Source organism: Perca fluviatilis, chromosome 18 (genome assembly GCF_010015445.1).
Source record: "Perca fluviatilis chromosome 18, GENO_Pfluv_1.0, whole genome shotgun sequence".
Lineage (NCBI taxonomy): Eukaryota > Metazoa > Chordata > Actinopteri > Perciformes > Percidae > Perca > Perca fluviatilis.
Window position 1 is genome coordinate 18,489,052 of NC_053129.1, and position 17,419 is coordinate 18,506,470.

The window sequence follows — 17,419 nt, forward strand, 5'->3', positions numbered from 1 at the left end:
CCAGCCCTTAATTAAGGCTTTATTAATGGTAATAAAATATGTAGTAATGCTATATAGACCCATTACAAACCATTAATAAAAACATTTGGGTTAGGTCCAGGCTGCTTTTCTCTTTTATTAATAAAAGTATGCATCTAACATAAGCCATCAAATCTGCACCTACACAAAGGTTTATGAATATGTTAATTCAGTTTCAAATGTTAATAAGTTAGGAATTTATATATTTATTTTGGACCAGATACTCTGCACTGCAGCTTTTGTCCAAAGGTCAAAGGGTCTATTGGAGCGGTCTTCCTGATGAATTACAGGGTTTCATGAAAATTGTACTAAATGTAAAATATGCTTATGTTTGTATGTGATTTATACTAACTATTTTATGAACAATAAGAAAATAAAGAGATGACTGCACATTAATATGTACTGAAAAAAAGAGTAATTGCTTTTTGCCTGGGAAAGCTATTAAGCAACAATTCCAAAGAAAGAGAAGTTAAATTTATTACTCTGGTAGAAAAAAAGGCTCTGCAGGAAACAGGTGGGACTGCTGAGATCCAAGTAAGAAAAATTATGTTCGTATGGAACCAAAACATTATGAGAAAATAGCATTTTAAATAGCATTTCAACATGGCAGACAAGACCAGTGGGTAAACTCATCATTTCCTAATTTTTAGTTAAATGTTTTTACAGATCTATTAGCCTACATTTTATTATTTACTAAATAAAATACAAAGCTGGAGTGATTCTTAAGATTTAAAAAAGGGCTCAATCAAGTTTTGCATGTTGTGTTTTTAATAACAATCACGATCAACAAGTCAATCAAACAATATTACTGCAAAAAAAATGTCACCTAAATGTCATCTAAAGGTAAGATGACTGACTGAGTGAATGTCAAACAGTACAGGGATTCAGAATCGTTCTCCTGACTCAGAGAAAAATTAGGTCTAACTGTACATCCAGCCACTGTCATGTAATGACTTTTCCCCTCCCGCTTCATTTTTTTTGTTCCATTAGGGCTTCACACTGTAAAAGAGCACTAAAACAAACTGAGACGCAGCCGAGGGAATGAAAGACAGCAGTGTTTTTGGGAACACATGCGATTCCTGGTCAGCTGGATGGAGTGATGCACAGGTGAGTTGATAGGAGAGTATGATTTTTAAAAGAAGTAAACATTTTAAATGACATGACATTTCCTATTAATGCTGGAGAAAAGTGCTCTGATTTAACTTTCTGGTGATGGTCCCCTTTTAATACAATAAAGTTGACTTCAGTCAAACATACTGGATCACATACAACAGGTCCAACTAATTTGTATATGGACAAAAAGCATATTCTTCTTGAATCACAAGGAAATGTAACCGTACCCTTAGTTTACGTCAAACGTTGTCCCAGTTAGTGAAACAATCACTATATGACAAGTTGCATAACGGATCAAATCTGCTATTAATGTAAAAGAAATCCCATAAAAACCTGTTGCGTAACACATGTTCCTTTCCAGTATATTCTTTGATGTCCCATAAATAATTTGAACCTGTTAGAGATGAGAACTTCCAGTGAATGGCATTGTGCTCATGGCTTGTTTCCATCATAGTTCTTCACTTCCTATCAGGTCCCCTACTCCCTTCTTCTTCTTCCATCCATTCTAATAGCCGCAAAAAAAAGGCCATTGCTGCTGGCCGGCCAAAAAAAGAAAAGCTTGGCTCAACTTCTTTGTTCATTCACTTTCCATTGCAAATCCAGCAGGCATTCTCTCAGCTCTCCTTTTCCCTGACCACAGCTATGGCTTTGGATACAGCAGCAAGTCTGTCCTTTCTCCTTTTATGTTTGAAGATAATGTCCACTGTTTGAAAGGAAGGGAACTTAAGTCAAGGTAAAATCCATCCTGAAAGGACTCTTCGACCATTCAGTAGAGCACAATCTATATTTGTGACTATAAACAGTATTATCCCAAGGCTAGAGACGGGAAAGCTGCTCTACTGACAACAGGGAGACTATGACTTTGTGGAATATTTGCTTTAACTCTGAAGCAGAAAATATACCACAAAATAAGTCCCTTTCAGTCATCGTCAATGAAGCAGCTCCCACTTTGTCACAGATAGATTTGTACAGGGCTCTCTGCAGAGTATGTTGTCCACCTTCACAAATGTAGAAGGAAATATTTTAAGATCATACTATGATTGCAACATTTGGTTTGAACTGAAAATAACTACTTCTCATCCAGAGTGGGAGGAAAACAAAATACAAAACAAGAAACAAAATGAAAATCTGCATCCTTAAAAAATGTGACCTCCAGAGTGGTGTTCAGATCTAAGCCATGAGGCCACAGGGTCAGTTTTAGTAATTGTCACAGCTAAGAGTTCAAAAGTCAACGAGCATGGGTTTTCGTCAGTACCTAGTAAAATCCTGCCGCACTACCTCGCCTTTCACATCTTCTCAGCTACACTTGCAAGACTTGACGATCATGTTGGAGAGCTGCTCCACTTTGGGGGTCCGTCCAGAGTAGTAGAGTATAGTGAGGGGCTCCAGGTCTTGAGGGACACAGCAGGGGGAGGCCGATGCCTCCGGATTCAGAGTGTTGTACAAGCTCAGCAGCTGTTGGAAAGCACGCAGGAGAGATTGTTTAATATTAACATTATTGAGAATTTATCATGGAGACCTATTAAGGACAAAATAAACAATTTGACAAATTCTAATAAGCTTTTTTTTTTACATTTTCTGGGAGATTAAGGTCTACATAATGCTGTCTGCTTGTCTAGAGGTGTTTTCTGGACATATAGGGGCTATTTTTTCAGTAAAAAGTAGTTCCAAAATTTTTGAATGTTTTGGTCCCGTGAAGACCTCTAGGTGGAGGCAGAGGTCTCAGAGGTGGATACTGTATCTAAAAATTTGGGCAAATAAAACTACAACTATCTGCAAGGCTGAAGTAAATGAGAAACTATATTTTGTGTAATTTTCAATTTTAATCTCACAAACTCTCCTGTTTTTGTTTTTTTTATCCTTGATGGGTGCTTCTTACCGAGCTGTGTGTTGTATCTGAGCTCCTCAGGTAAGGGCAGGGCCCGGAGCAGTAGTTGGCATCGTAACCACTGGGCTCATGGATCCACTTCCAATCCAAATCACGGCGGAAATCTATGTGGAGCCGGCGAACACAGCAGCTCTCCTCTGTGTTTCTGTCACGAGGAAGCATAACAATAGTGTAATTAGTCCACAAATTAATTTTTGTACTGGTACTTCTGATATTTAACATATTTGGTTACACTTCACTTGAAGGTATTTATGACATGACACTGTCATGAACGTATCATAAACATTATAAACAGTCATAAACGTTTATGACATAACGCTTCTCTCATTAATTGTCATTCGGTTTTTGTCATGACAAGTTAGGGTTAGGGTTCATGTGTCATGTCACTCTTATGTAGATACCTTCAAGTAAAGTGTTACCACATATTCTTTGCCATATGTGGGGGATACCAGATACAGTTTGTTACAGCATATCTTTGGGATATTACGATATGTGTATAATCTGATGCATGTATTCTACCATGTATGATAATAATAATAATAATAATAAGCTGAAAAAAAGATTTTTCACTATTTTGCAATTCGGAAATTTAGATTTGATGAACTAACCCAAAGACTAAAAGTACTACAGCATTGCACACTAGTGCTAAAGGTGATTTATATATCCTTACGAGAAGCAGTAGTTTGTGTCCAGCGCTCTCTTGCGTCGGCGTGTGGACTGAGCTTCCAGGCGGTGGGGTGGGATCATCATGAGGATAAGGTGAGGCAGGTACTGGTCCTTTTCCTTCTGGTCATCGTATCCAGAGCAGCTGTCTCCTCGCTCCTCTCATCTCCTAATTATACACTACTACAATACAAAACAAGTATGCTTACAAACCAAGTATTTAGTGGCTTTTTTCTTTCGTAATATACCTCAATCCGAGCATACAATTTGCAAAATGATTGACTATGAAGCTGTCATCCCTGTCATAATTTTACACAATGCAGACATGAAAACAGTAAAAAAAAAAGAGAAACTTTGTTTGTTAAAGCTAAGTTGTTTCTAAATGTATTCTTGGTACTCTGATGCAAACGTTGAATAAGGCAACAATATAACGACAATCATCAACACCCTTAAATTAAACCATATTGTACCAAATACCCCAAATTATTTACCAGAATAAGGCATATTTAAAATATATGTATGTATATATATATATATATATATATTAAAGAATAAATCTTGTAAATTGTAGTACTAGGGACCACATAAATATGCAACACAATGCATTGCATCTAAGCTGAAAGGAGGGATGGTAAAATGGTAGGAAGACATGAACATTTACAAACATTAGATGAAAAGAGCAACTAACATCTGGCATATATAACTTAATCAGTAAATGTTGTTGAAGCCCACCTTTAAACTTTACCTCCAGCACCTCCTTCTCATTGTCAATGATGTCACCATTTGGGTTGAAGGTGTGGCAGGGACAGTGCACACTGATTTCCAAACCGAGATTAGTTCCTGATGGCAATGGAAAAGAGGATTTCTAAAAAGAGGCCCAGGTCACAAGTTTCCCTCTTTAAAACTCGATACGAGTCACATTTCTGAGTTCGGATATATATGATTAATGATAGCATTTAGATAAAAAAATGACTGTAACTTCAGTCTTACCTCTGTTCATCAGCCATTCCCGCACTGTTTCAGTCACATCGAAGGAGACCCATTCTGGATTACCTTTGGTCAGCACGTTCTTGGCTGCAATGTAGCGTTGTTTCCTAATGTGTTCGTTTGGCCTCACAATCTGCAAAGCAATAATAATAATGGTCACTCTGAAAGGTTTTCTCTCAATACTGAAACAGCTTCAACACGTAGAATAGAGCAGACATAGGACAGGAGGTACGGACGTTGGTACGAGAGGAAGACAGTTTTGATCAATTGAAATGAATGCTATGAGGTAAGACAATATGATTACTGGAGCATGCATATAAAGAAAACCTTAATAAAATTGCAGCAAATACATGCTAGTCACTTTGTGAGGCTGTACTTGTGAGGCGATGCTTTGAGGTGAATGCTAACATACTCATAATGATAATGCTAACATGCTGATGTATACTCACCTAAAGGATTGTTAGGAACACCTGTTAAGTTGCACGTTAATGAAATGATCTAATCAACCAATCACATGGCGGCTGCTTCAATGCATTTAGGGGTGTGGTCCAGGTCTAGACAATCTCCTGAACTCCAAACTGAATGTCAGAATGGCAATGAAAGGTGATCTAAGCAACTTTGAGCGTGGCATGGTTGTTGGTGCCAGACGGGCTGGTCTGAGTATTTCACAATCTGCTCAGTTACTGGGATTTTCACGCTCAACCATTTCTAGGGTTTACAAAGAATGGTCTGAAAAAGTAAAAACATCCAGTATGCTGCAGTCCTGGGGGGCAAAAATGCCTTGTTGATGCTAGAGGTCAGAGGAGAATGGGCCGAGTGATTCAAGCTGATAGAAGATCAACTTTCACTCAAATAACCACTCGTTACAACTGAGGTATGCAGCAAAGCATTTGTGAAGCCACAACACGCACAACCTTGAGGCGGGTGGGCCAAACCAGCAGAAGACCCCACCGGGTACCACTCATCTCCACTAAAAATAGGAAAATGAGGCTACAATTTGCACGAGCTCACCAAAATCGGACAGTTGAAGACTGGAAAAATGTTGCCTGGTCTGATGAGTCTCGATTTCTTTTCTTTTTTTTTAAGTTCTATTTATTGGTATTTAACAGACATTACACAACAAAAACATGTCCCACCCCAACCCACACCCTAACAACCTCTTGTAGTTACAAAAAGGGATAAGATAGTTAAAAAACCATTAAACAAATAGACAAACAGTATACAGTACACCATATCCAAAAGAAAGAAAAGGGAAGAAAGAAAAATCAAACATAAAAATAAAATGAGTAAATAAAAAGAAAGAAAAAGAAGAGCCACACCTAAAGTCATCATCCTGTCACAGATACAGACGACCGTACTGAACCAGCAGTGTATTTTCCAAGGTTGGTCATCCCAGTCTTTTATATCCTTCAAGTTATCAAAGTAACGTAAAAAAGGGCCCCATACCTCATAAAACTTGGACTTGCTTCCATGCAGAGTGTACTTAATTTTGATCAATTTTAAGTGATAAAATACATCTCTCAGCCATCTAGCATGACAAGGAGGTCTAGACCCCTTCCAGTTTAGAAGAATGAGGCGGCGGGCCAGAAGTGTTGTGAAAGCAACCACACTGTGAATGTCGGACGGCCAGTTTGCATTAACACCGAACAAGGCAACCATGGGATGCACATCCATAGTGATATTATATGCTTCACTTAGGGAACCAAATATTGCTTGCCAGAAAGCGAGGAAGGCGGGGCAAGCCCAGAACATATGAAACAACGTCGCTGGAGCCGTCCCGCACCTCTCACAAGTGGGATCGACGTTAGGATATATTCTCGCTAATTTAGTTTTACAAAGGTGGGAGCGATGAACTATTTTAAACTGAATGAGACCGTGTCTACAGCATGGGTATGATTTATGTACTTGTTTTAATATTGCTTCCCACATATCTTCAGAGAGAGGGCTGCCAAAGTCTTGTTCCCAAAGGGTTCTCAAATTATCCAAAGGTTGCCTGTCTGTGTGGTTTATTAAAGAATATATCTGAGAAATGGAGCCTTTCTGATTAGGATTCAAGGACAGAATTTGATCTAAGATGGTGGCGGGTGGTTTGTTGGGGAAGGGGGGATAGCCCTTCCTTACCAAGTCTCTGATCTGTAGGTAGCGAAAGAAGTTGGTGGAGGTCAGAGCAAATTTTTCTGATAACTGATTAAATGAGGCAAACACATCAATGTATAAGTCCTTAATGAGACAAATTCCATTTGAATGCCAAGCTCGGAAAGCCAGGGTAGGTTTAGCTGGAGTGAAGAGGTGGTTGGTTAAGATGGGTGCCATCAGGGATGGGCTCTGCAAGCCGAATTTATTCCAGAACTGGGACCATATTTCAACAGTTTGAAGAATTACTGGGTTGTCAGACTGCACACTGGATACGAGAGCGAGAGGAGAGGTGGCCAGAGAATTTACAGGGGCCATCTGAGACTCCAGACCTGAGCTGTAGGGTCAGAGTGACTCTGAACCCACTCAACAACCCTCTGAATGTTACTGGCCCAATAGTAATGGAGTAGGTTGGGTAGAGCCAAACTGCCGCAACGTTTGGGCCTTTGCATAACTGTTCTACAAGTGCGCGGTGGCTTACCGCACCAAATGAAGTTAGAAAAATGCCTATCCAGTTGAGAGAACACCCTCAGGGGGATACAAATAGGGATGTTCTGAAAAAAGTACAGGAATCGAGGCACAATATTCATTTTTATCAGATTAATACGACCGATCACAGACAGAGGCAGGCTGCGCCAACGTTCAAGATCCGATCTACATTTTTCAATTAGGGGGGCAAAATTGAGCCTAAATAATTGTTGGATAGAGCGTGAGACGGTAATGCCTAAATATCTAAAATGTGAACCAACTGTCCTGAAAGGGAATACGGAAGATGGAATGCTAAGAGCTGGGGAATTGATTGGGAAAAGTTCACTTTTTTCCAGGTTGAGTTTGTAGCCCGACAGTTTTCCAAATTGTCCCAGGATAGCTAGAATGGGGGGTATAGAGATATTGGGATTCGATAGAAATAGAAGAAGGTCGTCCACGTATAGCGATACTTTATGGGTAATACCCCCTCTGCGTATTCCTTCAAAAGCTGAGCACTGACAAAGAGAGATAGCCAGGACCTCAATAACAACGTTGACGAGTAGCGGGACAGTGGGCACCCCTGTCTAGTTCATGAGTCTCGATTTCTGTTGAGGAGAGGCAACTTTTCTTAGATGAGTATATTAAAATTCTAAATTGTTTAAAAGGACCATGATGATTTTGGCTCATTAGATCTCTTCACAGGTCTATATGTATTCAGACAGACCTTGATTGACATATCCCTTACTTGTCAGCTTTGTTTCACCTGTTACTCGGCATTCACACCAAGAAAAGTGATCCGGAAATTTTCTGCTGGGTGGTGCGGCGGTGATAGTGTCAATTAAACAACCCATTTGGACCCCCTGCAGTTTGCCTACAGAGCCACTAGGTCTGTAGATGATGCAGTCAACCTGGCCCTCCACTACATCCTCCGGCACCTGGACTCCACAGGAAACTACGCCAGGATCCTGTTTGTGGACTTCAGCTCTGCCTTTAACACCATCATCCCGGCTCTGCTCCAGGAGAAACTCTCCCTGCTTGGTGTTCCTGACTCCACCTGCAGGTGGATCACTGACTTCCTGTCTGACAGGAAGCAGCATGTGAAGCTGGGGAAAGACATCTCCGACTCACAGACCATCAGCACCGGATCCCCTCAGGGCTGTGTTCTTTCTCCTCTACTCTTCTCCCTGTACACCAACAGCTGCACTTCCAGTCACCAGTCTGTCAAGCTTCTGAAGTTCGCGGACGACACCTCCCTCATCAGACTCATCTCTGATGGTGACGAGTCCGCCTACAGGTCGGAGGCTGACCACCTGGTGATGTGGTGCAAACAAAACAACCTAGAGCTCAACGCTCTAAAGACAGTGGAGATGGTTGTGGACTTCAGGAAGAATTCAGCCCCACCTGCCCCTATCACACTCAGTGACTCCACAATGTTAATTGTGGAGTCTTTCCGCTTCCTGGGGACTACAATCTCCCAGGACATCAAGTGAACGTCAAGAAACCACAACAGAGGATGTACTTCCTGCGGCAGCTGAAGAAATTCAACCTGCCAATGACAATGATGGTGCACTTCTACACAGCCATCATTGAGTCCATCCTCCATCACCATCTAGTACGCTGCTGCCACTGCCAAGGACAAGGGCAGACTGCAGCGTGTCATTCGGTCAGCTGAGAAGGTGATTGGCTGCAATCTCCCACCGCTCCAGGACCTTTACGCCACCAGGACTCTGAAGATTGTGGCTGACCCCTCCCACCCCGGACACAAACTCTTTGAGCTACTCCCCTCTGGCAGGAGGCTGAGGTCCATCAGGACCAAAACCTCACGTCACAAGGACAGCTTTTTCCCCTCCGCCACTAGCCTTATTAACAAGGCCCGGAAACCACCCTGACTCTCTCCACACCCACCTCTGGCTCTACATGCCACTGTACTTAATCTGCTCTTTTTATCTTAATTGTTACTCTTATTTTATTACATCCTGTGTGTGTATATATACATTATATATTTATACTTATATTGTCTGTTCTGTTAACCTGTTTGTTTAACTTATTTAGATAATGTGTGACATGCACCTACAACACCAAAACAAATTCCTTGTATGTGTAAAAAATGTACTTGGCAATAAAGCTATTCTGATTCTGATGTTTCCTGTTTACTGTACGGGATTCTCACACTGCCTCAAACCATAGTTCAAAACACACTGACACTGACCGGTTACATAATTGGCCACTGCAGCCTGACGTGGGGTTGCGTTTCTCCAAAAGTTGAGTCGGTATCAACTTTTTGCTGCAGGCCCGCTGTGTTTTTTTGAGTGGCCCCCTGCGGCAACCCCGCCGTGGCCTAAATGCCCTACCCCCATTCAAAATGAATGGAAAGACTTGGGTTTTTGCCAGACGGACGACGCAGGCAGTGTGATCGCAGCCTTAGGGCAGTGCAGGTTACACCTTTAGCCTTCTGAATGGTTCATGGAGTCAGGTGACATCACATACTCCACCCACCTTCAACCAGAGCTGAGGAGTAATTAGTAGGGATGTAACGATGCATTGTGAATCGGTTAAAAATCAATTTAAATGTGTAAAGATTACAACTGGTTGAGATAAAAAATGAATCGCGATGCAGTTTTTAAACCGTACCTACCGTTGGCTAGTAACGTTAGCTGGCTTAAACGTGGTTACAATGCTGACAGCTAAACGGATTAAAGTGTGACTGTATTTCACTGGAAAGGATTCCAGCACCAGGACGTACAACAGTCTGCAGCTAAAGATACAGAGCAGACTAGCTGCACTTGAGACACCATGCTGCCGCTGTCGGATAAAACAGAAACAGGAGTGTTGCGTTTGGGTCCGGCTCCATAAGCCTGTTTTGCGTTCAATGTTATTGTAAAATATCCCTCTGCCATCTAGTGTTTCTTCTTTTTGTCGCTTGGTGTTGAGTTGGAGTTAATGTTGGCAGTTGCCTATAGTATTATTCTGTGATTGGTAATATTGTCCTTTTGGGTTTGTCATGACATTGCTCCTGACCAGAGTATCTGGTATGTGGTGGGATTTGTTTCTTTTTTATTTCAATAATTATCTTTGTATTGGATCCTAATGCCAAGGACATTATAAACTAAGAACAGGGACCTGATGACATTGACTACAACTGACTGTAGAAGTGTGTTGCATCATTTCATCACTCAGCAGACCAGAGTCCTTTTTAATAGCTTAATAAACGTGCATACTGTTTTGAGGACTAAATGTTAAAGACCTGTACATAACCAAAATGAGGACTGTTTTAAATCTGGGCTGCCAGCACTGCACTAACAGTACCCCTGTCCCGGTTCTACTAACATTCTGCAGGCCTGTTGAGCTTTTTTGGCTTTTGGTCTGGCTGATACCCATGCCTGCAACCACAATCTTGTCGTTGGGTCTCTTTGTCAATTAGGGCCCGAAATCATGTGGTGGAGAACGACTAACCATCTTATGTAAGATATGTTCTTCACAGATTAGAATAACTATCTACAAAACAAAGATTACACTCCAGAAAAGAAAGACATTGAAACTCCTTCTTGCCTTGGCTGTGAGCTTTGCCTTTGATCTTGGTAGAAGGACAAGGAGACGGTACCTTTACGCACCTGGTAGAGCTCAATCCGCTGTTCATTCCTCTTGGAACTTGAGTTTGGCACCCTCAGGGCTCGAAACTCTGCTCTGAAGAGGTTAGTTGAGTTCCTTTCCATGGCGGAGACGTTGAAGCGGAAAACCTTAGAGGTGATGCCTTTTGGGCAGTAGAGCAGATCGTCTTTAACAGAGAGAATAACATAAAAGTTTTGTAAGAGAACAGGCTTGGAAGTTCTTATCAAGGTCTGATGCAATACAAGCAGTTAATGCCGGAACACAGACCTCAAATGCTACACGACCTCTGGACAACATTATTACAGATACTTGCGTTAAGATTTCCTTCATATGAGTGTAACAATTTAATGAAAAGTTCTCAGGTAGGCCTTTATGACCGCAGCCATTTTGACTTTTTATAGTAGGAACATTTCCAGGTGTTACTGAGACCAATAACTATGGTTCTGTCATATTTAAGTGACCCAGTAAGCAGTGGCAGTGAGCCAGCATGAACAATACCACGACCCTGAAACCAACGCAGGTAAATGGAATTCAGCCATTTAGCTGCTTTGGTAAGAAGCCATAAAAAAATAATACATTTTTTTGGGAACAAGGTGTTATGTCTAAACACATGTCTGCAGTTGACGTTAGAAGTTGTGAAAGTTAATATGGCTGCAACTAATGATTGTTTACATTATCGATTAATCTGCCAATTATTTTCTCTATTAATCCACTAATCTGTCAGAAAGTAGTGACAAAACCCAAAATAATTTCATCAATTGCTCATTTTGTATGACCAACACTCCAACAAAAATATATTGTACTAAAGAACACAAATGAAAGCAGCAAATTCTTACAATTGAGAAACTGAAACTTGTGATTTTTAGGCATTTTTCCTTGAAATATTACTTAAATAACTAATTGGTTTTAAAAATAGTTTTTCTCTTGATTGAATAATTAATTGACAACTCGTTTCAGCTCTATATAATAACACTCACTGTTTTAGCCTGTCTCATTCAACAACACAATTTTGAAAAATACTCTTCTATTACAGGTTGGAAGAGGTGTTTCTTTGGATCCGCTCAATGCCAGAGTAATTTTAGTTGTGCACAAAAAAAGGTACAGTACTTTAACTGAGTTGGCAAGAAAATGTAATAATTTCATACTCTGGATGGCAATGCAATGGGTATTTTTTTCATTTTTTAAATATATTGTGTCAAAAATAAAGTGATACTTTAATATGAAAATAATGGCATGGATTTACTCTCTTTTTATATGCTAGAAGACTTATAAACCCATTCACTCCTAAAATATAATCTTGGGTTTGCTCACTCTTTAATGGCTGGCAGTAGGTTTATCAGCCCACAGTGAATGATTAGTGTGGTTGCCTGCTTTATCAAAATTCCTCACTGTTTCTCCAACACATTTTGTCTATATTTGGGGGAAATGAAAATGTTGTAATTGAAATAGCAATATTATTGAGCTTACTATGACTTAACCTTGCTGGTATCTGCGTATCAAAACCCTGCTATCCTCGGTCCCACTGACAACTTTTTGGACCCAAACCCCTTTCTGACCATGATGACTTCTCCACAACCTAACCTCAGTCATTGACATATGCCAGATTCTGTATGCGTACCATGCTATAAAAGGAAATCTTTCCGATGATCGCAGTCCAGCCTCTCAATGTAGTAATTTGCCAGTCTTCCAGCAGCTTTCTGCTTCATTTGCACCTGTCACGGATTTGTGTTGGTTCACAGAGCTGCCTCAGATCCACCAAAGGTCAACAGTTTACCTTAAAAAATCATCAAAAAGTGAATGTGTGTTTGCCCACATTAACTGAGGGAAATAAAGTGATGTCACTGGCTAAGAGTCAAAACTTTATTCCACAAAGCCATCTCCTGTTATACCACAAGGGGCAACACACGAAGGTGGCTGTGTCTTCATAAAAGTCGCTTCATTCACAGTCTACCTACAGTCTCACTGATGTTTAAGGAATAGTTCAACATTTTGGGAAATGCACTTATTTGCTTTTTTGCTGACAGTTAGATGAGAACATTGATATCACTCATGTCTGCACGGTAAATATGAAGCTCCAGCCATGAGCCAGTTAGCTTAACTTAGTGCAAAGACTGGGAGCAGCAAACAGCTAGCCTGGCTCTGTCCAAAGGTATAGAAACTGATATACCAGTGCTTGATGGGGACATTTAAATGTTTGTCGAAACATTTTGTTGCATTTGGCCAAAACGATGCTAAATGCACATAAATCTGTAACGAAAGAAAGTTCATTCCTATAGTGGAAACATCTGTCATCTCAAGTAGAGACCGTTACTGAAATGTCAATTTGGATTCTAAAAAATTATACTGCTTATTAGAGAAAAAGAATGACCACATCAGTTGTTTCAGCAAGTGATGTGCAAAATGATATGTTTAAGTGACCAACCTCTCTTGTGGCCATAGTTATTATGACTGGAGCAAAGGAGGAAGTAGTCTGACGGTGTTAATAAAGCGACAAGGTTTGTGTAGTGAGGAGGTCGGGGTGGATGGACGAGTCAACCAAACATCAGGAGACAGCTTGTTTGTTTCTGTTTCAAAAGACAAGCTCCCCTAACCATATTGGAGTAGTCATCTAAGCCAAATCACAATGTTCCCCAACCAAGTCATTATTTCAACCTAAACCATGATCTTTCCCTAAACCGAACCAAACTTTAACAATAGTGTTGTCGCATCGTAAATACATTACATATTTGTAACAATTATGTTGTCCTGCCGATAGGGGTGTCAGGTCAGAAAACACTTCAATATGTGACAAACTATGTATATTGTCTTGTTGACTTGTTGAAGAGAAATTCGACACATCTTCTGAAAAATACCGTAAAGGGGCTTTGGCTCTGTCCATTTCAGACACCACTAAATTGATTTAGACAAAAACGTGAAGAAATTATATATGAAGTGTGCATCATTTGTGGGAGAGCTGTTGATAAGAAGACTGAAAGCAGCACCAGACAAAACATGTATGTAAAATTGTATAATATACACCTGTTATTAAATACTGTAAAGTGAGGCTACAATAGAGATGAGCTTCCCATTCAAACTCATTTAAGTAAAACTTGTATATGCTTTGAGTTTTGATTTGGAAAGGTTAAACTTTTAAAACCTTATTTATTTCCTATGAAAGTGCAAACATGATAAAGAATACTTAGAAAGTCATAATGTCTGTATTATATCCACAATATATTGTGTTAATCTGCTGGTCTCTTTGTCATTTAACTGAAGAAAAGCAGCTCCAGCATATGAAAATCACATTAACCAGTCTCAGAGAGCAGGCTCAGTGTATGCATGTGGATATACAGGGTATTGACAAAATGCATATTTCCAAGTATGAGATCACGTTGGACACATTAAAATAACACTCTGCCATGCCAATACCACAGTTATAGGCTTGAGTAAAAAGTAAATATTGGAGAATATTATTAGCTTGTGCACATTAAGTATCTGAGAAGTAGTGACGTTAACTAGTGCACACACACGTACAGATGCTTACTGTACATCAATTCAGCACTTATGCTATTGACTTTCTGCCTTTTTGTTTTTCAGCTTTTCACATCTAACTAATCGGCATAAAGACCACATTACGGTAAAACAAACTATGATCTTAACCCAACTTTACATGCACACACAACAAAAAGTACTTGTATGTATATCCATTCTTGGCTCTGAATCCAGCAATGAAACCACCACACCAACTCAAGGCACCTACTGCCTGCCTGCTGTTTTTGTCAAAACTATTTTGTGAGATTCAAAACAGAACATTGCTGAGGGAAAATAGGTCTTTTGAGAAACACCTGTTGATTTCAAAGGGACTGTGATGCAATGGTCTTGGCTTTGCTTTGGACCATGAGGCCCTCTTTGGCTCTTACACACGCACAGCATTTATCCTATTCTACTTTCTCCGTAATCCAAACTCAGTCGGACCACATGCTGTATGAATCTCTCTCAAGTGCTGACACATGTCCCTCTCAGCACAGGTTTTCCATTTCCAGTTCATTATTTTTATTTCTATAGGAGGAAATAGTCGTGCCATATAGAGATTTAGCACAAATCGGAGAAATAAAAGTATGCCTAACAGGCCTTTTACTGATAATCTTAAGAAATATTTCACAAACAAAACAAAGCTCATTATTAACCGAGCAGCGAAATGTTACCTAGAGGCAATAAAATGACGGCACAGTGGAATCATTCACGTATAAGGGGATGGATGCCGTTTCAGTTTCACACTCAATTTAGCAAAGTTAAACCTGAGCAGTGCAGAAAGTGATCTCATTCTCAGGGGCCACCCGTATGGTTAATTCACTGGCCAAGACAGGAAGTGGGGTCACTTTAAGCTCCATCTCAATGGGGAGGTGGGTGGTAGTAATGTGTTCGAGGGCTTCATGGGACCCCACTCCTCCTGAACAGACTGACTCCAGGGGAGAGAGGGATGCCTCTATCCAGACTAACGGGGAGGTCCTTCCATCATCTAACTTTTCCTTTCCACCTCTGTTAACTTTCCCTACTCCTTTTCCTAAAGGCATCCCCATCGTCCTGGGCAGATGTCGCTCTCATTTGGGCCTGACTGAAAAGGAAGTGGGATCATCTGGGGGAAGGACAGAATCCACGGAGAAAAGAAAACAAGAGGAGGAAGAGTGGAGTCAGGAGTAGGAGGAGAGTGACTTTCCTGGAACATTGGTGCAGAGTTAAAACAGGTTGGTGAGCACGACAGTAACAAAGCACATCCTTCAAGTGTACAACAAGTTCACCTTTCAGTTTCACAAAACCTGTTTATGTTTTATTAAAAAGAATGTTGGTTCATAAATATTTATATGAAAGCTTCACTGTGCCGAATGATGTTTGTGCAGATATTGACACTAGCAGGCTGTTCTAACATGCATCTGAGTTTAAAATGTGTACCTACAAGATCATTATGTTACATCTCACAACTAGTTTGGAAGTCAATAGTGTGTGATGTGGAAACTTGAACCCTCTCAGGACACACACACACACACACACACACACACACACACACACACACACACACACACACACACACACACAGAATGGACTTTACATTGAAGTAAGAGACATATTGTGTCCAGCAGTTAAACATCATATATCAGACAGACATCTTTTATTATTTTATATTCAAAGCATAGTGTTTTGATATTGATATTTCTCAAATAGGGGGTCTTTAATGTGCAGCAGACCAAAAACTCAGTGATAAAGAGTTGCTTAACTACAAGCTATAAATACTACAGATCTTTATGAATGACATAGGAACCTAGCCAAAGTTTTAATATTGATGCGTCTGGCTGGCTCGGGCTTTAGGCGTACACTCTTCATTTGGTGCGTAATTACGCACGGACCTGTTAATTGCTGGCATTAAAACAAGAAAGTGATATATACTTAGCTACCTAAAGAATCGTAATACTTACTGCTCTCTGGCGGTCCGTAGACCATGTTGAATTTGTATATCTCTTTGGCATAGTACTCTGTCTCTGTGTTGTCCTGACCGCAACTTTGCTGCCGATCCCTCCTAAGTTCCTCCAGTAGCTCCTTGGTGCTGTTATACAATGCTTGGATTTGATAAGGGATTTTACTCGGTCCGAGAGATTGTGGAGGACTTGTTAGTCGGAGTTTGCTCAAAATCTGACCTCGTATCGCCTCGACCCTCTTCCTTTTCACATGGTCGATATCCACGGTGGCACAAGTTGACAGAGATGAGCTCAAAGTTGCGCAGTTGAGGAGGAGGACAAACAGTAAAGCCTTGCCCAAATGCATCTTTCTCTCTGCATTTGGTTCGCTCGGTAGTTGAAATGTGCAGATTCACAGGCGAGGACTGCCAAGGTCAGTGTCAAATCAAACTGATAAGCCCTGCTGATGTTTCCTTTAACTTCCTTGGGAACTAATGATGAAAAACTCCTTACTTAATTCGTTTTCTTGTGGCTGTCCCTTTTGTTATCAGCAGAAATCCAAATGTGTGTTCGCCCATTAGACATTAGTCAATTCAAAGTCCAGAACAACAGAAACTAATCCGCACAAGTAAAATGTATCCGGCACAAATATCTGTAGAAAAAAAACAGACTTTTCTTGCATTCTTGTGCTCAATCCGGTAGATTTAAGTCGTCCCACAACTCGGCATATTTCTCCTTTTTTCTGTCATCAAAATCTAGTGCTTTATTGTCTGTGCGGAGGCAGACCGCAGGCTGTCAGGTTAACGAGGTATATGCGACTTTGAGCGGTCGGTATGGCCTCATGTGTTTTATAGCACTGGTTTCTGACGTTTGATGGAGGAGGGACCGCAGGCAACCGGCCGGGAGAGCCCAAATCATAACAGCGCTCACTGCGATGCACCAGACATCCACTGTGACACGATACACATGTAAGATAGTCTAAATTGTTTTATTTTCTGAACACGTCAATCATAAGAGCAGTTAGGCTACATGAAGTTGGAAAGTTTTAGCCTTAATATTCTCGCCAGTTTTTTCTTTATTAAGGCATCTGAAGCGGAGTAAATATCTGGTC

The 17,419-nt window shown here is 40.5% G+C and overlaps 2 protein-coding genes across 2 annotated transcripts in view; one reads left to right on the forward strand and one right to left on the reverse strand.

Moving 5' to 3' along the window:
• Positions 1–763: 763 nt before the first annotated feature.
• Positions 764–17,147, reverse strand: LOC120546829 (transforming growth factor beta-3 proprotein-like). Its single transcript, XM_039782052.1, has 7 exons — positions 16,330–17,147; positions 10,882–11,045; positions 4,673–4,802; positions 4,371–4,522; positions 3,690–3,805; positions 3,011–3,164; positions 764–2,586 (listed from the first exon to the last, which is right to left on the reverse strand). The coding sequence occupies exons 1-7, from the start codon at positions 16,673–16,675 to the stop codon at positions 2,428–2,430; spliced, it is 1,221 nt and encodes a 406-aa protein (XP_039637986.1). The 5' UTR covers positions 16,676–17,147; the 3' UTR covers positions 764–2,427.
• The window catches only part of LOC120546828 (steroid hormone receptor ERR2-like), an 80,133-nt gene continuing 74,653 nt past the window's right edge, over positions 11,940–17,419 (forward strand). Inside the window, exons 1-3 of the mRNA XM_039782050.1 lie at positions 11,940–11,977; positions 14,456–14,495; positions 15,429–15,603. The gene's annotated coding sequence lies outside the window, so the exon portion shown is untranslated. The remainder of the gene's footprint in view (positions 11,978–14,455; positions 14,496–15,428; positions 15,604–17,419) is intronic.